General features: G+C 45.4%; 1 protein-coding gene across 1 annotated transcript in view; it reads left to right on the top strand.

The window, feature by feature from the left end:
- The window catches only part of spag9b (sperm associated antigen 9b), a 49,378-nt gene extending 30,693 nt beyond the window's left edge, over positions 1–18,685 (top strand). The window contains exons 6-29 of the mRNA XM_080834860.1: positions 509–875; positions 1,137–1,227; positions 1,496–1,617; positions 4,448–4,505; positions 4,975–5,127; positions 5,418–5,469; positions 5,839–5,969; positions 6,137–6,193; positions 7,991–8,167; positions 8,601–8,730; positions 9,298–9,390; positions 9,833–10,003; positions 10,280–10,451; positions 11,030–11,266; positions 12,272–12,434; positions 12,686–12,808; positions 12,974–13,054; positions 13,347–13,414; positions 13,633–13,781; positions 14,713–14,884; positions 15,222–15,335; positions 15,651–15,827; positions 16,376–16,513; positions 16,763–18,685. Of these exons, the coding sequence (XP_080690986.1) occupies positions 509–875; positions 1,137–1,227; positions 1,496–1,617; positions 4,448–4,505; positions 4,975–5,127; positions 5,418–5,469; positions 5,839–5,969; positions 6,137–6,193; positions 7,991–8,167; positions 8,601–8,730; positions 9,298–9,390; positions 9,833–10,003; positions 10,280–10,451; positions 11,030–11,266; positions 12,272–12,434; positions 12,686–12,808; positions 12,974–13,054; positions 13,347–13,414; positions 13,633–13,781; positions 14,713–14,884; positions 15,222–15,335; positions 15,651–15,827; positions 16,376–16,513; positions 16,763–16,878 (3,312 nt within the window). The 3' untranslated portion in view covers positions 16,879–18,685. The remainder of the gene's footprint in view (positions 1–508; positions 876–1,136; positions 1,228–1,495; positions 1,618–4,447; positions 4,506–4,974; positions 5,128–5,417; positions 5,470–5,838; positions 5,970–6,136; positions 6,194–7,990; positions 8,168–8,600; positions 8,731–9,297; positions 9,391–9,832; positions 10,004–10,279; positions 10,452–11,029; positions 11,267–12,271; positions 12,435–12,685; positions 12,809–12,973; positions 13,055–13,346; positions 13,415–13,632; positions 13,782–14,712; positions 14,885–15,221; positions 15,336–15,650; positions 15,828–16,375; positions 16,514–16,762) is intronic.
- Positions 18,686–20,587: the final 1,902 nt, after the last annotated feature.

Genomic DNA, 20,587 nt, shown 5'->3' with positions numbered 1-20,587 from the left:
ACTATGGATTGCACTTCGCAGTGTTACCCTTCCAAGAAACCCAACAATGCCAACAATTAACACTTGCTGGTAAGCCAAAGGATGTGACTTATGTCTCCTGCAGCAAACCTCTCACCGCTACCTCCAGGAACAATTATTGTATTAAAACTATAGTCAATTTGGCTGGCTGGCAGCGAGTATATAGGGCATGGCAACAGAACTTTCTACCATACAGGCCTAACTAATAATACATTTCCAGTGTGGACCTCTACCTGCCTGCTGTCTTCCAACTCTATGGTGCCTCAGCAGAGTGGTGGGGTTGCCCTGTGTTTGTGTGAAGGTGTTGGGTGACGGGCGTCTTATAGTATTAACAAATTTGATCTCGGTTGCGTCCGTCAAGCCTCCTCCGTATAGCGTCCTAAACCTCCTAGCTCCTGTGTCCGAAATCTGAATTGGAGCGGGATTCTTACGTGGCATCCGCATTTGAGGTGTGGATTTCTTACACTAAATTTTTTTCATGGCTTTGCAGGATGAGCTCTCTGACGCAAGCCGGGGAGGCTCCAAGTCTGCCACGCCCATGTCCACCGCCACCTCCGACTCCACCATGGCATCGGTAGACACGCCACGGACAGAGGAGGCAAATGGCCTAAACCGAAACCTGGACAGCAGCGACAGGAAGCCGGACAACAGCAAGAACTTCACGGTGCAGGAGGGCACAGGAACAGGAACGAGCACAGGCACCGGCACAGGAACAGGGACGGGCACCGGAACAGGACCAGGAACAGGCATGGGCACAGGAACAGGCACAGGAACGGGAACGGGAACGGGCACTGGCACAGGAATGGGCACGGGAATAGGCACAGGCACTGGCATGGACACCAACACAACCTCATCAGGTAAGGGCAGATCCTTCTGTTTAGAGGTCCAAAGTAATGGTGCAGAATGTTGGACATTTCATAACATACCATGATTCAAGGTGTGTAGCAAATATGGGTCTAGTCACTTTTATTTAGGGTAAGCCTGTGCCTGTGTCAAATTCCTGAGATGTGCATTCCGTTTTTATTAAGATCATTATAATATTCATATTCATGGATATAGTTATCTGTAATCATATTTGTAACTTTTTTATTTTAATTGACGTCGATGTTGTTTTTCAGAAGAAAATGCTGAGGAGAAGTCAGAAGTGCAGGCGATAATCGAGTCCACCCCTGAGCTGGACATGGACCTGAGTGGCTGCAAAGGATCCAGGTAACACCAGCCAGGTCAAAACAAAAAACCCTGCATCTGTATGAACTCTACCGCCCAGTAACATCCATTTTAAAAGTGTGGCTCCTCTTGGAAGTCTCGATTGTATCAAAATGTTTGTTCAGCTAACGAACCAGTGTAGTGTGCGGGGATGCGGTCTTGACGATAAGAAGATGAGCACCGCTGATGTTCAGTGTTTTACTCTGCCCTGCTTCTTCTGCTTGTCTGTGTGCCCTAATCTTGGTCACCTCTGTCTCTCTTCCTCCTTCAGTACTCCAACCAAAGGGATTGAGAACTTGGCGTTTGACCGCAACACAGAATCGCTGTTCGAGGAGCTCTCCTCAGCCGGTACCGACCTCATAGGAGACGTAGACGAGGGCGCAGACCTGCTGGGTAAGAGAGCGAGAGGGGTGACGTAGTCTGTTTATACATTTCCAAAGCTCCAGAGTGACATCAAGTTGGATCTGTCCATGTCATACTAGTAGCATTCAGCTGAGTGAGGGTGCCTAGCCCAGTGTCTTTAGGTTGTCTTTAGGTTGTCTTTAGGTTTTCTTTAGGTTGTCTTTAGGTTGTCTTTAGGTTGTTTGTCTTTAGCTTTAGGTTAAAGTCATGAAGTCCTTCTTTTGTCACTGTGTGCCTTTCGTCTCCAGTCTCCCATTTCATAGACCGTCCTGATGTATGTTTGTGTAGTTTGTGTGTGTGACTATATGTGAACGCTCGTTACTATGACATGGGGATAGAGTTCAGCTTCAGGCTTTCTACTGGGGTTGCAGACTGCATCCATCTCTGGGTACCAGGGCTGAGTCAGTGGTTTTGTGTGAAATTTCATCCGTATGAAATTGACAGCCTGCAAAATGCACATTCGACTCCCTCGCTACAAATCAATTTGCATTAGCATCCACTTTCAGATAAGAACCAGAATACTGATTCAATTTGGTTCTTCACAAGAAACTAAAGTAGAGAGCCTGTAGTATTGAACATTCCCCTTCAGTAGGGCCCAATGAAATCCGTTTTATTGTTGGCCCAATTCCATTTTATTGCCTTACAAAGCCACTTTTGTTATGATCGCCTAAATGTACATTCTAAGGCTTATGGTTATTGTAAGACTATTCAGATGCTGCTGCGCTAATGACATATCTGGTCATATTTCTTGATCAGTTCACAATGACTAGGGATGTGTCAGTTCACCATCAATGTGGCAAAAATATTTGGAACCACAGAATTCTGTCCAATTCCACATTTAACTTAGTCTGGGAAGTCCCGCCCCTCTTCCTCCGGCCAATTTGATTTTGCCTCTGAAGTGGGTCTGGCAAACTTTGGATAGCCGTTCATTTCAACATTTCCAGAATCTCTGGAACCAATCACAAACTGGCTTTTGGCTCCCTGGCGCGCCATTGGCGAATTTAAAATAACCACGTCAACGTTACAAAAGCGAAAGCAAAGAGAAAGCACAGCAACACTATATACTGCTCTCGCGGCTGTCTTGGATGATTTCAAAGGCAAGTTTTCTTTGAAAATAGAACAGAAACCTGCTCTGGAACAATTCATACAGAAAAAATATGTGTTTGCTTTATTACCGATCGTTGTATCGTTGTATAGTATGGTTGGTCTGATTGGTTAAAGGCTGTCCAATTACGTGAGTGAAGTGGACCTCCATTTAGTACTTCGCCAGACTAACTGAGCAAATGAAATGCAGTGAAGGGGCGGGGAATTCCCAGACAACATTTAACTGTGATTTATCCTTTACTAACAGAATTCCACGATTCCTTCCACCTTTACTGCATCATGGATATCATAAGGCCCTACTTTAGTTATCATTTAATTATTAACCATCTCAGTGTGTAAAGGAACTCCTCCCTTATTCATTCATTCATTCATGCACTCATTCATTCATTCACCTCTCATTCTAACCCCTCTTTCTTTGCATGCCTTTCTTCCCTCCCCGCAGAGGAGTACTCTGGTGTGTATGATCCCGCTTAGCCGCTGTCTCTACACGCTCACACTGTGCAGCTCCACCTCCAGCTCTCTCATCTCCTCTACTTCTCCCGTCTTCCTCCAGTGTAGTGTGGGTTTTGTTTGGCTCCGCCGTAGTCCTCCCAGAGGCTACAAAACCAACTCAAACATACCAGATTAAAACCAGAGAAAACTACCTCTGATGCTAAGCCTAGAGTTAATGCAGGGAGTCATAGCTGAAGAGCTAAGGTGTATGAGCTGGTGTTTGGTCACTGCAGGGAGTCATAGCTGAAGAGCTAAGGTGTATGAGCTGGTGTTATAGCCGAAGAGCTAAGGTGTATGAGCTGGTGTTTGGTCACTGCAGGGAGTCATAGCTGAAGAGCTAAGGTGTATGAGCTGGTGTTTGGTCACTGCAGGGAGTCATAGCTGAAGAGCTAAGGTGTATGAGCTGGTGTTATAGCCGAAGAGCTAAGGTGTATGAGCTGGTGTTTGGTCACTGCAGGGAGTCATAGCTGAAGAGCTAAGGTGTATGAGCTGGTGTTTGGTCACTGCAGGGAGTCATAGCTGAAGAGCTTAGGTGTATGTGCTGGTTTCATAGCTGAAGAACTAAGGTGTACTAGCTGGTGTTATAGCCGAAGAGCTAAGGTGTATGAGCTGGTGTTTGCTCACTGCAGAACTGTTGGACAGGGATTTGCTTGTTGTAGGCCTGGCTAGGGTTTCTGCTGTAGTTCTGGACATTCCTCTAAGGGCCAGTATCCCACACCTACAGCATTGCTGTGCCTCTACCAGTTTGTTTACATTGTGACACGTCAGCCTAATCAAACAAGGCACACAACAGATTTAGATGCTTTTATTCACAGTAACAAAGAACACAGGATGCATTCATCTTCGTTGTTACTTTCCTTCCTGAGGATCAAAGACAGGAACTCTTTCGTTTAGTTTCTTTTATTCCTTGGTGTTCTGAGGTGTCATTTTTGTTTGTTTTACCTTGAAAGTTTATAGCAGCTCATGACTTTGATGTTCTCTTTCATTACTGCTGATCACCATCTCATGTCTCACCTTATTTGCTCATCCTTTTCTCTTCCTCCCCCTGGTTTTGCACAGCATTGTCAGACCTTAATTTCTTGGGTAAGGCAGTCTTCCTCTGCTTGTTTATTGTAAGACTCTTCTGTCCTGTCTGTCTGACCTGTGATCATCTGGAATGATCTTTCCTTTGTTGTGTCTTGCCCGAAACTCTTTTAAAAATGTGTTACTTACTCTCTCGGTTCAGGTATGGGTCGTGAAGTGGAACACCTCATCCAGGAGAATACACAGCTGCTGGAGACAAAGTAAGATATGCCACCTAACCTGCACCAACGCCATCACACTACTACTCCTTCAGAATGGTTTCAAGTGTTCAAGTCTTTGTGAACATTTACTCTCCCATAGAACCTCTTCTTGTTAACGTACTTAAGCATAAAACCACTCATGACGGGAGACCTGCTAATGAACCATGGCTCGTTTGAATGTAGCAAACTGTACTGTACTGTTCTCCATAACACGCGTGGCTCTCTGCTGCCATCTACAGCAAATTATTAGACATGCACTTGTAACAAACACACCCAGATGCCTCAGACTGACATCATGTTATTTCGGGTTTTGGGAAGTGAAGTCTGGTAGACTTTCAGCTTGTATATGATAATAATAAAAGTAACAAGAAATAAATTAAACAGTAATATAAGTTAAGGAAACCTGTGATATTTAGTGGGATTACTCCATGAATGAAGTGCATCTCTGAGTATTTCATGTTCTGCGCAGAAATGCCCTGAACGTGGTGAAGAACGACCTGATTGCTCGCGTGGACGAGCTGGCGTGTGAGAAGGATGTGCTGCAGGGGGAGCTGGAGGTGATTCGCACGGCCAAAGAGAAACTGGAGGAGAAGAACAAAGAGCTGGAGGAGGAGATGAAGAGGTCAGGTGGACCTCTGATGAAACGCGCACATACACACACATACACACACACACACACACACACACACACACACACACACACACACACACACACACATATAAATAAGACCACCAAACGTTGGGGTGGCCCATTCAAATCAATGGAACTTTTTGCAACATTCTGAGGAGCCGTATAATAAATATACATATACATACACATACTTTAATTACTTCAAATAATAATGTAGAAATGGTAACAGTCATACTGACTTGAGGATCTCTCTCGCTCTCTCTCTCTATATATATATCCAGGGTGCGTGCCGAAGTAGAAGAGGCCAAGGGGAAGACCAAAGAGGACGATGATGTAAGCCTTCTTCATTCTCCAACAGACTTGAGTGCATCAGTAGACCAGTCACAACCACTCACAGCTGGATGTGTGCAAAGAGATGCCGCATTACATCACCCTGAGCCTCAGTCTCAAGCAGACACCCTGCAACTTTTGGTCTTTACCTCAGAACTCACAATTTCCTGTCAAGACTTAAATGACAAAGTGACTTATGTCAGTAAGATCCCCATACGACATCCTTTGATGGTAAACAGAATAGGGATTTGTAGAGTGAGTTGCCCATAAAGTCCTACACGTTGTCATGGCGATAGATCCATGGTTAGCATAGCTTAATTTTGGATGTACAGCTCTTGCATGGGCTCGTCTAAGAAGTGTGTGTCTGCCCAGAGCGACGTGCCCACGGCTCAGAGGAAGCGCTTCACGCGAGTGGAGATGGCCCGCGTGCTCATGGAGAGGAACCAGTACAAGGAGAGGCTCATGGAGCTGCAGGAGGCCGTGCGGTGGACCGAGATGATCAGGTGAGGGTGTGAGGAGGAACGAGGGAGGGGGGAAGGGAGGTCAACCATCTACATGTCAGCTTTTTATCAGCTTCTGATACGTGGGATAATCACAAGCTAAGCATGTAGTACCCCAATGTACAATGTACACTGCTCTCACTTTTGCAATTCTGTTTTCTCCTCCAAAGAGCATCACGGGAGAACCCTAACATGACAGAGAAGAAGAAGTCCAGTATCTGGCAGTTGTAAGTCGCAATGGCCTTTACTCAAATCCATAGCAAAGTCTCACATTTTACAGTGATAAGATGATGCCTAGATGATGCATTTAATCAATTAATCTGTTACTTCCCCCTTTTTTGATTTCACCTTTTACTTTTTGTATCCAGGATGTAGGTAAATCTTTGATTGCCTTGTAATGCATTGATCCTTGCACTTTACATGATCCAAACAAACTGATATGAACCTTGACCTGGAAATGGATTTGCTTTGAAGAATAGCTGATTTGTTTATTTAACATTCTGTCCAGAACATTGAAGAGCCTAAAACATATAAGAGAGTGAATTTTAAAATATTGTCCCCATATCCTGGGTTTACTAGCCTGACGTTGTCATAATTCTAGTCAGAATATGAGTCTAATACTGCTCTATTAGGCTGTGATTATGGGGCATGTTTCAACCGAACCAGGAAAAAAAAGGCCTCTTCCCTCAATTGGATAGACTTACAACCAATCAGCCATTCAGCTCACCAGCGACAGCCATATTTGTTGAAAACGAATTCAACCCAAGCGCTCTTTGGTGACGTGGTTGATGACGTTACTGTTGATCATCTGTCCATCATCGTATAAAGCCCGCCCTGACAATTTGATTGGTTGGAACAGAATTTGGTTCGGGCATAGTTTCCTTCAACGGGGCAATGCCAGACCGAACTTCCCGACCTCAAATGTTGTGGGCGGGGCTTAGTTCTGTCTGCACCCAGGCTAATGGTTTACATGCAATATGTTCAAATACCTGGTAGTTTAATCCCCCAAAAAATTATTTGGAAGGCTTGACTCTTAATTTAGTTTTCCTTATATTTTGGTCACCATGGACACATGTTTAACTTGTGGTGCCATCCTCAGGTCTTGGTGTTTGTGGGTTTTTGCCGTGGGTTTGGAATGGGTTAAGGTCTGGTTTGACGTGGGTATGGAATGGATTTGACGTGGTTTGTTGGGTTGAATTGGGTTTTGCTGGCGGTTGGTTTGTTGTCGATGGAGGTCAAATGCCCTGGTTTTAAAAGCTACCTTCTCTCCTGCTCTGTATTCTCCTGTGTCCTCTCTTTCTCCTGCCTCATGTTGTCCTGTGTGTCTGCAGAAGGTGTGTGGGAGGGGGGGAGCGAGTGATAACTTGTTTTTCAGAAAGCTGAGAGAGGATGAGGGATCAGATTTGAGGGTGGTACTCAGGAAAACGTTTATTCGAAATTCTTAGTCAAGACAATCGTGGTGGCACGCCATGATTAATTCAGGCTGTAGAGATATCAGCTCAGAAGAATGGGCTTGGTTCATCTTAGGAATAGTGAGTGAAAGACACTGTAGAAGAGACAGTAAAGGCATATCAGCCAGCAGCATATTGTTGGGATGAAGATGCCGTCACAATGAAGTGAAGACGTGCCCAGTACATAATATTGCAATTACCCTGGATCCTGAGAGCATGGCTCTAGTTCTAAGGCGGCTGCTGTAGGTGTAGGTGTAGGTGTAGGTGTAGGTGTAGGTGAAGGTGTAGGTGTAGGTGTAGGTGTAGGTGTAGGTGTTGGTGAGGTGAGGTGAGGTGGGGTGGGGTGGGGTGTTGGTGCTATGCGTGTGTAGGGGGTGTGCAGTATGTGTTGGAGGGCCCTGACCCCTTGCCCAATCCCTAACATTTGACCCTTGACCTCTAACTACTACTGCTACTGCTGTGTCTTGTGTCCGCATCCCTAGCAGTCTGTCTGTATGTGTCTCTCTTTCTCTCTATCCCTCCTCTCTCTCTCCCTCTCGCCCTTTCTTCCCCTGGCTCTCTCTTCTTCTCTAGTTTTAGTCGGCTCTTCAGCTCGTCCTCGGGCGCGTCGGCCAAGAAGCCGGAGGCCCCGGTGAACTTGAAGTACAACGCTCCGACCTCGCACGTGGTGCCCACCGTGAAGAAGAGAAGCAGCACCCTGGCCCAGCTGCCCAGCGACAAGTCCAAGGCCTTCGACTTCCTCAACGAGGAGTGAGTACCACCCTCGCCTCAGAGATGGATAAAGATTAATGGGCTCTCACCATTGACTTAAAGCTGCAGAAGATGCCTTGCTTTGTGTCACTGTCACTTCAGAGATATTTTATTATCACAAGTGTCCTTGTGTGCGCCAGCATTGACCTCAACTTGGAGAATGTATAATAGAGTAATGTGAAACCTACATAGTACCACTATATTGGGCGTAATTTCAGCAGTACACAGTACCGATGTTTAATTCCTTGCACTGTTAATTGGTGATTTACCACCATGGCCAGTCCTCTGAACATCACATGCAAGAAAACATCTTCTTTGTCATCAACATCAACAATGTAGTATAATACATCAGTAAACACAGTAAGTAAACAGAACAAAGTGCTTTGGAAGACGGCTCACCTGAACTGAACTAAACTCATGTGGTCTGTGCCAGGCCGGAGCTGGGTAACCTGGCGTCACGACGTGAGCAGAAGAGGGCTCAGTACCAGCAGGTGAAAGCCCATGTGCAGAAGGAGGACGGCCGTGTGCAGGCCTACGGCTGGAGCCTCCCCCAGAAATGCAAGGTGCTCACCCTCTCGTGTCTCTGTGATGGGAAGACCCACATCCACCTTTTCACACGCGCCAGTAAAGCTGCTAGAAGTGAAAGATATTTCAAGGCTAATTTCAATGTTCTAACAACAAAAGAGATGATTAGAAATAATACAAGGATTAGGGATGTGCTGCAGGAGGGATGTGTGCTGCTCTTTATCTGAAATCAGTCTTCAGGGCTGGTTAACCACCATAGGAAAGAGTAGTTAAGGACAAACCAGCAGACCAAACATACTATGCCTACTGGGTGCAAATGTAGTAATGCAAATGCATTAATGATGAGAAGGTATTCACCTCCACAGGTCATTGGTCACATATTTATATGAGGTGAGAGGGCGGCTACAGATGTTCCTGAATACATCTTTATAAATGAAAGTGTAAATGTATTTTACTGGCGGGAATTAGTCAGAGTAGTTCTTGATGATTTTCATCAAACATGAGTTTTGAGTCAAAAAACATTGTTTTCTCTCTCGATCTCACACACACACACACACACACACACACACATACACACTCACATGCTTCTGTTCCCGGTTCCTCAGGTTAACGGTGGTGCGCAGAAGGAGGGGAAGATGAAGAACCTGCCGGTGCCCGTCTACCTGCGGCCGCTGGACGAGAGAGACGCCTCCATGAAGGTGAGCACCACTGACTGGACTCTCATTCTAAGTATGGCTCTGGATTATTAACAGGAAAGCCCATCCATCTTGGGTGTAGCACTGATTAGATTAGATCAGATTAGATTAGATTTAGATAAGTGAAAGCGCCTTTGTTTGGGTGCAGATTATGTATGACATTCAGTGAAATAATTGTGCCCAGTCTGCCCACTAAAGTGTTTTGAAATCATTTTTATTCAGATTGGGTAACGTTTCAGGGACTGGTTTCAGGTTTCATCAGATCTGAAAGTAGATGTAAAATTATACGGCCATTGTAGTCGAAATCTAGCTCTGAGGAGCAACTAAATATCACTCTGTGTGTGTGTCATTATGTATCTGTGTGCTCACGTATGTGTGTGTGTGTGTGTGTGTGTGTGTGTGTGTGTGTGTGTGTGTGTGTGTGTGTGTGTGTGTGTGTGAGTAGCTCTGGTGTGCGGCCGGAGTGAACCTGACTGCCGGGAAGACGCGAGACGGTGGCTCCATCGTGGGGGCGAGTGTGTTCTATAAGGACGTGTCAGGAGACGCCGTCTGTCTCAGCCCTCTGCAGAGGAAAGGGTCCAACAGCAGCCTGGACAGACTGGAGCAGGAAATAAAGGTTTCACACATTCATATAAATACACACATAAGCACACACTCACATAAACTCACTCTAGTCAGTTCTCTTTCTCTCTATAGATTTGCACGATGTGAAAAATGCCCGTTTCAGTTATTTCTCATATTTCTCATATGTTCAGTTTTTTACACGTGTGTGTGTTTGCGTATGTACTGTATGTGTGTGTTTGTGTGTGTTCGTACGTGCATATGTGATTGCGTGTATTTATGCATGTTATGTGTGTAATGTATGTGCCTTGTATGTGCCTTGCGTTCTCAGGAGCAGGAGAAGGAGCTGCGGCAGCAGGAAGAGCTGTCCAGCCTGGTGTGGATCTGCACCAGCGCGCAGGCCACCACCAAAGTCATCGTCATCGACGCCAACCAGCCCGGCATCATCCTGGAGAACTTCTTTGTCTGCAACTCACACGTCATCTGCATCGCAAGCGTGCCAGGTCAGGAAACTGAAGAGGATTTGTTTGTGTGTGTGTGTGTGTGTGTGTGTGGCTGTGTGTGTGTGTGTGTGTGTGTGTGTGTGTGTGTGTGTGTGTGTGTGTGTGTGTGTGTGTGTGTGTGTGTGTGTGTGTGTGTGTGTGTCTGCAGTACTTGCAGATACTTGATCCATCTTCTGGCCTGATAACCTTGGTAAGCTGTGTGCACTGCCATATGGATGTGGAATAAATTAACTGTGAGGTGTTCTACATCTAAAGAGATCCTTTTCATTTGTATTTGTATTTTATTTAATTAATTCATTTAATTTTTAAAGTTTATATTTCCCCCTTACCTTACCAGACATTACAGCCCTATAAACTCAAGCAAAGGCCCTTTACCTCTTCCTTTTCAACCACTGTGGCCAGTGATCTCTGGTTCCTAGAGTTCTTTCAGCTATCAGAGCATGCATCCATTGGTGCCAGATAAAGCCCTAATGAGTTCCCATACACAGATGACCCATTTCTTTAAAGAACATTGCTGTAGTTGCCTGTGTGCCCTCTCTCATCCCAGCATATATTTATGTGTCTGTGTTTGGCCACAGGGGCGCGAGAGACCGACTACCCTCTGGGTGAGCAGATCTCCAAGCAGGAAGGGGAGCAGGGAGACGGTGCCAGCCAGGCTGGAGCTGCCACAGCAGGCAGCGACGGCGTCTCCGCCAGGGCCTCGGAGGGCACGCTAGAGGGCACGCAGGATGGCCTGGTGGCACTGGGCGGCTCGGGGGAGGGAGCGGTGGCCATCCCCCAGACTGTGTGCACCTCTGTCCTGGACTCGGACACCGGTATGAGTTTGGGCAGGCTCCTTCTAGTTTGGTTAGAAGGAACCTGCTTGACGATGTTTTGTTAAATCAAAGACGTAGCTCAAAATGTTTCATGAAATTCAGCGTTAGGTGTTAGAAGCTCTGAGTGTGAAAGAACACTGTTTATGGTCTTTAAAAATGCCTGAATTTGAGTCTCTTCTCCTTTCACACACACACACACACACACACACACACACACACGCACGCATGCACACAAACACACACACACACACACACACACACACACACACACACACACACACACACACACACACACATACACAGAGGGAGAGAGAGCAAGAGCGAGCGAGAGAAAGAGACAGAGCGAGATGTAATCAAAGGCTTGTAAGGAGGATGGATGGGGATGTTGAGCATATAGGGATGTACAGCTTGTATTTAGAGACATGCATGTTTGTTGCCCTACATACAAAAATCAGTGTAGCTCAAGTGGCTCTAAGGGACTTTCCCCACTCATCTCTGTCTCTCCGTGCCCAAGTCCCATTTCTCTGCTCTCTAAGAAGAGGAAGAAAGTGTTTCTCATGAGAATCATACAGTGCTTAGAAGTGACATTAGAGACTTGGCAAACTGTCTTGTTACATTTTAGTTTCTTTTAGTCTTTCTTTTTTTCTTCTTCTTTTGGCAAGCCTTTCGGTTGCATAAGTGCTGGTGAAATGGCTGGATTGAGTTAATGCATAGAAGAATTAATAATAGTTTTTGAAGGAAAGTCTGAGTGCCCTCAGTGCTCTATAATTTTCTCTCTGTGTTAAAACTCAAAAAGGCTTAAGGAAAAAAATATACTAATAGACAAACACACTTTAAGCTATACGAAATACATTTAAAGCATTTGTAAGCACTTAATCATTTTACTTGTTGCTCTGTTATGCATGTGATAGTGAGAAATAATGCTTGTAAAATGTTTACCAATCCAGAGATGTAGAGATGTACAAACATAACTCCGTTCTAATTCTCTCCGTTGGTCTCCTCCAGTTATCGTGTCTCCTGAGGAAGCGACTGAGGCCACAGAGGGCGGTGTGCCGTTAGGTGGCGGCCACGTGCTGGACCTCAGCAGAGGCATCTACACGGAACACGTGTTCACCGACCCACTGGGCGTGCAGACCTCACCGGAGACGCCATCCTCCTACACTCAGAGGTGTGTGTGAAGTAGAGCACAGAAAGAGGGTGTGAAGAAATGACTCTAACAGCTCACGGTCACACTCTTAACCTGTAACAGTTAGGGTAATAATTCAAGAAGCGTGCCAAAACACGGGATGCATAGTCGTTCTGAAGAAAAGAAGAAGCTCAAAACATAGTCACAAGATCTGATCGTTGGAGTGAACTGTTAATGGTGTTTGACATCTGATCTAAGTGGTCTGCATCCTCGTTGGTCCGTCTGGGCCGTAGGGAGAATGACCTGGTGAAGGACGGGACGAGCTCGGCCCCAGATGAGAAGGACCTGATGAGGGAGGAGGCCATCAAGATGAGCAGCGTCCTGCCCACCATGTGGTTGGGGGCCCAGAACGGCTGGTGAGTGACTGGCTGTCGGTTACAGTTGATCAGTTACAGCCGATCGGTCAAAGTTGATCGGTAAAAGTCGATCGGTCACGGCGTGATGTGCCCCATAATTGCTGTGTGAACGAATTCCGACTGCGTGTGGTGGTTCTAACTGTGGTTCTGTCGGTTCTGTTCCAGTGTGTACGTCCACTCGGCAGTGGCTCAGTGGAAGAAGTGTCTCCACTCCATCAAGCTGAAAGATTCTGTCTTGGGCATCGTGTGAGTAGAGAAACATGAATCCTTCGATTTTCCCCACAGAGCTTTTATCACTCGCGTTGACTGAATAGGAAATGTATCTATCATCATGTAGATGAATTTATCTGTCAATGTTTTCTGTGAATGTCCTAAGATAATCACCCCAACATTTTTTTAACCCAATAGAAACACACACTGGTAATCTGTGTTAGGTTAATGCATTTAAAATGGTAAAAACTGATCATATCGTAAGATCTTTACTATGCTTACTCTTACTTATTTTGGGTGTGTATTGTGTGTGACCTTTCTCCTATAGTCATGTTAAAGGTCGTGTCCTGGTGGCCTTGGCCGATGGAACTCTAGCCATCTTCCACCGAGGGGAAGGTAAGTGCCTCTCCCATACAACCTTAAAGGCATGCTCTCAGCGATCATAAGTTATCCAACAGTACAATTACATCTACACTCACAACAACAACACAACCTGCACACAGCCTGACTAGTCACTACAATATGGCTGAAAAAAATCAATGTTTTAAGACCAGACACACTGTCACCAGGCCCACCTCTCAGTAGCCTTCTGCTTGTGTCTCCCTCGTCTATAGACGGGCAGTGGGACCTGACCAACTACCACCTGCTAGACCTAGGCCGGCCACACCACTCCATCCGCTGCATGACCGTGGTCCACGACAAGGTGTGGTGCGGCTACCGCAACAAGATCTATGTGGTTCAGCCCAAGGCCATGAGAATCGAGGTGAGACACATACATACACACAGGCACAGACAGACACACACACACACACTCACTCACTCACTCACTCAGGGTTAAGCAAGGGTAAGTTGCTTTACTTGACCTCTCGTGTTTGAGGTTATGAGCTATACCGGGTTGTTTGAACAGATGGTTCCTTACCTGTCCCCGTCAGCTTATGAAAAGTATCCGTAGAGATTTGCTGTGTGAAGTTAGAAAACATGTTTTTACGAGACACTGCTTCCTATTGCGTAAAAACGTCAGATAGCACACACATATCTGCGCTCACCTGTTGTTGCATAGCCTGGTTTTAGGGCTCTAGCCTGAGGTGCCTTCATCTGTTGAAAGGAGTTATGAGTTACCTCAGACCACGCAGGTCTTCCCTCTGGTTTTCCACTCTTAAGTCGGCCTGGATTTACGACTCTGGCGAACTGGATATACGCATCTGTTGCATAGCAAAGTTCCCTCTCTAGATTTCTACCTCAGACAGGACAAAGACTGACTGTGACTTCCTGCCAATCATACAGTATCATTCGCACTCTAACACCATGTCCTAACCGCATCCACCTGTCCGACTAGCTGACCGCACTGACGTCTGTTTCGTCACGTTATAACCAAAAAACTATCCATCATGAATTTGTGTGTCGAGATCCATATGCCAACACAAGCATCAACAGGACGATCAACAACTTTTGAGCTCAAACATCACGGTGCTCAAAGTTGCTTGCAGGCAGTTAGGATGTTCTAACTGAAAGCAATGGAATCGATCTGATTTAGTTGTACTGCGTTGGATGATGTTAGGACAATGTGCAAGATGACATTTCAGAATTTAGTGTCTGGCAACAAGTGATTGTTAGTATTTGGTAAATATACACACGTCAGTCGCAGCTTGACCTGACTTCACAGCATGATGTAACACAGCAGTGGTCGTTCACAGAAATCGTTCGATGCGCACCCACGGAAGGAGAGCCAGGTGCGGGAGCTGGCCTGGGAGGGTGATGGCATCTGGGTGTCCATCCGGCTGGACTCCACGCTGCGCCTCTACCACGCCCACACCTACCAGCACCTGCAGGACGTGGACATCGAGCCCTACGTCAGCAAGATGCTGGGTGAGTGAACGTGTGCATATCTGCACGGACACACACAAACACACACAAACACACACACACACACACACACACACACAAAAGACCAACCAACCGACCATTTCTCTCCCCCTTTCCCTGTCACTCACTGTCTCAAAGTCAAGGGCATGATGGGCAAGACCAGTCAACCTTTTACTCGCTCACAGCTGTAGGTCTGGCTGACAACTGTGTATCGTTTGTAACGTGTTTGTGTGTGTGTGTGTGTGTGTGTGTGTGTGTGTGTGTGTGTGTGTGTGTGTGTGTGTGTGTGTGTGTGTGTGTGTGTCCGTTTGTGTGTGTTTATACACATTGGGTTCCACAGGCACTGGGAAGCTGGGCTTCTCCTTTGTGCGGATCACGGCGCTGATGGTGTCCTGTAAACGCCTGTGGGTCGGCACGGGGAACGGAGTCATCATCTCGATCCCCCTGACAGAGAGTAAGTCTCCATCCCGTGCAGAACTGAGCTTACTGATAAAATACCATAACATTCAGAGCTTTGCTGCAGGTGCATTTGTAAAGCAGTTCAATAGTGTATAGAGTGTAACTTGTGCATTGACAAACTTTGTCATGTGAACGGTGGAGATGAATTCATTAAACTCAATTTTATATGAATTATTACAATATACATTGGTGTATTTGTATTACTCTCAAGCATTTTGGGTTTAAGGATACTGGAATGCTTGTATTTCCCATACCGAGTGCAATATAATAGAACCCTTGTGCAACATCCCCCCTCTTCCCCTAAAAACAGCCAACAAACTCTCCTCGGGAACAGGGAAGCAGCCCGGCAGCGTCATCCGTGTCTATGGCGATGAGAACAGCGACAAAGTGACGGCCGCGACCTTCGTCCCCTACTGCTCCATGGCTCATGCCCAGCTCTGTTTCCATGGCCACCGGGATGCCGTGAAGTTCTTTTGCGCCGTGCCAGGTAACCACCGAGCCCAGGCGCCACGGCACAGAGATCTCACTGTCTCAATGTGTGTGTGTGTGTGTGTGTGTGTGTCACTGTCTCAGTCGCCAAAGGGCTGAATGCCTTTGGTAACTCAGGAGGGCTGTGGGGAGAGCTGCAAAGCTATAAGATGTGGAGTGCCAGTCACTTTTTCGTGAGTGTGTGAGTGAGTGTGTGTGTGAGTGACTAAGTGACTGAGTGACTGAGTGTGTTCCCATCCTTGGTGTATATACTTACAGAACATACTAAACACTGAAGAAGACGTTGGATAGTGATGATTTTTTTAATAATCTTTATTACAAGTCCCTGAGCTGGGGTGCTGAGCCAAATACAAAGCATTTGTCCCTGTTCATATACTTTAATGCTGAGCTGTATTAGTCAAGTCCTGAGAAATGTATCTTTGATTCAAACCATAGGGTGGTAGTATTTTGTCTGACTACCATCTTTATATGCGGGGAGGAAGAGTTGCAATGAAGCACCTGGAACGCTGCTCATTTCTGACTGATGTTTCTGTGTGTCCGTCACAGGTCAGGTGATTCCCTCCGCAGCAGCATCAGGTGGGGAGGGGGGCGGGGATAAGCCCTCGTCAGAAGTGGCGAATCAGGAGCTGGGCAAGTCCGTCCTGGTCATGAGCGGAGGAGAGGGCTACATCGACTTCAGAATGGGTGAGCGGAAACACACAGACTCAGGATGCTGCCTTGTGTTTGGCTGCTGAGGGAGGACTGATTTAGCGTTTTTGTTAGCATTCGATTGCTGAGATGCTGCACCTTATTTTAAACTATATACAGCTTAACATTGTACTCTGTGTTCTATATCTATCAATTCCTCACTCTCTTCCTCTCAAACACATTGTCTATGTTTTACCTTTTTTTCATTCTTTCTTTCTTTCTCTCTCCCTCCTCCATTCTCTGTAGGTGATGAAGCCGGAGAGTCTGAGGATGTGGAGCCTGCACTAAAGCTGCAGCCCCACTTGGCCAAAGCTGAGCGCAGCCACCTCATTGTCTGGCAGGTCATGGCTGCGGATGACTAACTGACCTCCCCTCGCTTCCTGTACCTCCTCCCACACACACACATACTGTACCTGAAACTCGCACACCACAGAGAAGTGTGTGTGCATCTCGTAGCAACAGTCCACCCTTATATCAACATGCATGTTTTTTTTTTTTTTTTTTTTTTTCATTCTCTCTCATGCTCTTTTAGCCTTTCATTTTAGATAATTTCTTTTTTAATTGGTTTTAATTAATTTTTCTTTACTTTTTCTCATATTTTGAGTTCCACCGCATTTGCCGTTGCTGAAACTCACACACACTTACTGTAACAGTCCCTCTGTCATTTTTGTGCTGGGGAACTGTCTGAATGTTTGCAGATGACCATCACCCATGTGGTCACCCAACAAGACTCCCTGATCCTCTCAGGTCCCTCCCTGCATGGGTCACTGTTTTGCATCCTTGCCGAATCAGCCTGCACTTTCTCTACGGTCCTTTGGCATGATGTGAAACAGAGGAAGGGGAAAAAAAGAATCAATGTTTTAATTTAACAGACTTTTCTCCTTCAGTTTGAGTAATTTCTCAATCGGATGACTGTTAATGGTCCACACGGTTTTGCTGTCATTGTCCGGATCTTGAATCTACTGTGGATTGCTTATTCAAACTTCATATTTTATTTTATTTTTTTCTGCTTTGTTTATCCATATCTGGAGACAGTTGTTTTGTCTTAGTTCTGTTATTTGGACATCAGTGCGTGCAAGAACCTTTCTCAAGGAACACCTTACAAACAGACGTAGGTTAGGAACGAGGCGAGTAAGCTCCATGGCGGCTTTGAGCAGCTTTAGCTATGGCGCTAATCTTTCCTAGACTGGCTTTGGCGTTGACTCTAGGTCTTCCTTCTTTCCGGAGCTAGGTGTCGTCTACAGACACTTAAAAAAAGAGTAATAAGTACAGCCTTTTGTTTTTTTAGCACAGCTACTCTCTTCAGAACAGTTGAAATGGTGTGGCAGAGTATTTATATTTATACAGAAAAATGTTACCAAAGGAAAAAAAGATGTTGGAATAGAAAACAAAGCTTTGCTAGTAATCGACATGACGCTGCCTTTTTGAAGTGGTCAATATGGTCTAGAGTCGTGTTTGACTCTAGAGGGGTTATTTATGAATACTTAATATTCAGATGTTTGTGCCGTAAGTCAATCAAGAATGTCTGCTTGTCAGGCGAGTGTAGGGTGCAAGGTAGGGTTTTATGTTGTTGTTTTGTTTTGTTTTGGTCACTTAAGCAATGAAAGAAATGATAAAACTTTTATGCCTATTTTTATGACACCTTTTGTACATGTCCCGTTTCGTACTGCGTGTGTCATCGCACGCTGGAAGCGCCACGCGCAGGAGGATCATGCTATCGGTTGACTCAAGCGTTTGGGTCAGAACCGTTCAGGTTGAAGCTCTGTGTTTAGTGGGTTTGCAATTTTTTTCTTCTTCTCCAGGAGAGGGAGAGAGAACTTCATATCGAGAAAGATTTAGCCATTTCAGTATTTATTTCTATGAATGAGCCTTTGCAGTTCAGAATGTAACTTTGTACATTAAAAAAACTATTATGAGTTATGAAATTATATGATTATATAAATACTATAAATATGTATATGAAATGTAGATGGCTTGATTTGATTGTTTTTCTGTTTTGTTTGTTTTTCTGGACAATGATTGTTACAGTTCAAGTGACATTTGGATAAGAGTCCGCTCAAGCATCCCACGCTCAACAAATGTCTTTGGATGTGTATCTTCCTGAGCTATGCACTATTTTATAAAAGGAGGGGGCAATAGGTGTGTGTGTGTGTGTATGTGAGTGTGAGTGTGTGTGTGTGTGTGTGTGTGTGTGTGTGTGTGTGTCTGCGTGTGTGTGTGTGTGTGTGTGTGTGTGTGTGTGTGCGTGTGTGTGCGCGCGCACATGATAGACGAGTGTTCCCTTGCCACTATTGGAGGGTGGGTGGATTGAGGGACGGGGCTGCCGTTACATAGATCCCCCACAGGTCGTTATGCTCCTTCGGAGGTGAGAGTCTGTGCAGTGGGATGTAGGTCAATACTGTAGCGCCCCCATCCCACACTCCCACATACACACAATGGTGTTGCCATGACGACGGTTGTCCTGGATGTACCTGTTTATGTTTACCCCCCTCAGTGTCCTAGCCTTACATTTTTTAACAATCTATTAAACTCATGTTTTTGGGGAGTTGTCAGCATCCTTAATCAATTATTCGTACTTATTCCAATACCCCGATACTGATAAGTGGGATGGTATTGCTTACCCCCACCCTCTTAGTTTCAAAAGACATTCCCCCCCCCCCCCCCCATGTTTTATCACAATAAACTGACCCGTCTCAGAGGACTAAACTGAAAGATTAGTTTACAGTTATGAGAAATAGGACAGGAAGAACAAAGTGAACACTTCAGCAAGCGGCAGTGAGGGGTTCTGTGTGTCAAGGTTTTGCATCAGTCTTGCACTGGCAGTGCCATCTTATACATTTTATATTGCGGTGTAGAACTGCCCTAATTGGAATGTGTGTCTGCAAGTCTCTGTTATGGTGTTGAAAGTGACTAGCTGAAGCCCAGCTTGCAAGATAAGATTGAGATTCATCAATGGCAGGCTATGCAGATCCCCTAGAACACAAACAAAGTGATAAAATAACCATCTTTATCGCTATTCTCCTGCTGAAGAAGGCCTGTGCAACTTCATGCTTGTGTTTTCATGATACCCATTGATGCTCATAGAGTTTAAACCCGTCTCTCTCTTTCTTGAGATATGGGCACACGGGGGGGGGGTTGTGGGCAGTAGCCTATTTTGTTCAGTATGTACCAAATTTTGTTGCCATTTTAAAAGACAGCCCTCTGGGACAATCTCAAGTACTGACCTGCAAAGGAAAAGATTATTTGATAAGATAGCAGTTGTGGAGTGGTTCCTGCAAATTTAGTATGACACTCCCCTTCTTCGTTCCTTGTCTTCCTCCACATTTCAGTGTCAGCTTGTAGCCTTAGATCAGTCGACTGTACTTTATACTTGGAAGAATCTGAGCATGACAGAAATTGGAGAACCAATGTTACCTCATGGAGAGCTAGATTAAAAAGAGCCATCTATGAAAGAAATCACTTGTTTTTCTGTTACGTCAGTTAATTCCCTTTTTTTTTGACATTGTTTGCTTGTAAAATGTCTTTGTCCAGATGTCTTCTGTTGATTAACACGGTGCCTTGAATATGACCGCTAAATTCTTGAGATGGGTCACTCAATACTTTCAACTGTTTTTCATATGATGTAATACTAAAGTTGATCAGTGAGTCAGCCTGTGCTGTGTTCAGTACAGAATGTACTGTTCTTTGTAAAGGTGAATGGTTTTGCCTTGTCATCACTAGGGGGCAGCATTGTGCCACACTATACACCCTTGTCTATGTGATGACATTCATAGAAGGACACAAAGAAGTCCTCCCCCTTCTCTGATTGGGCCGTGGCTGCTCGCGGAGAGATTCTATCCCATTGTTCCAATCAGATGAAGCTTTCTTCCTCACCGTGTGAACCATGCAAACGATTAGGTCATGTTGCTGTCTGTGGGTTTATCTCACAGACTGACGAAAACCTACTGATGGACAGCATGCAGCAAACTCAGAAGCAGTTCGCAGAGGGCCGTATCTGGTCCAGAATCAGGTGCTATCTGGGTTCCCCATATATTTTTCTGTGAAGAAAAGCCATCATGGTCTTACTTAAAG

This window comes from Sprattus sprattus (assembly GCF_963457725.1).
Source record: "Sprattus sprattus genome assembly, chromosome: 3".
Classification (NCBI taxonomy): Eukaryota; Metazoa; Chordata; class Actinopteri; order Clupeiformes; family Clupeidae; genus Sprattus; species Sprattus sprattus.
This window is presented reverse-complemented; position numbering and strand designations above follow the sequence as displayed.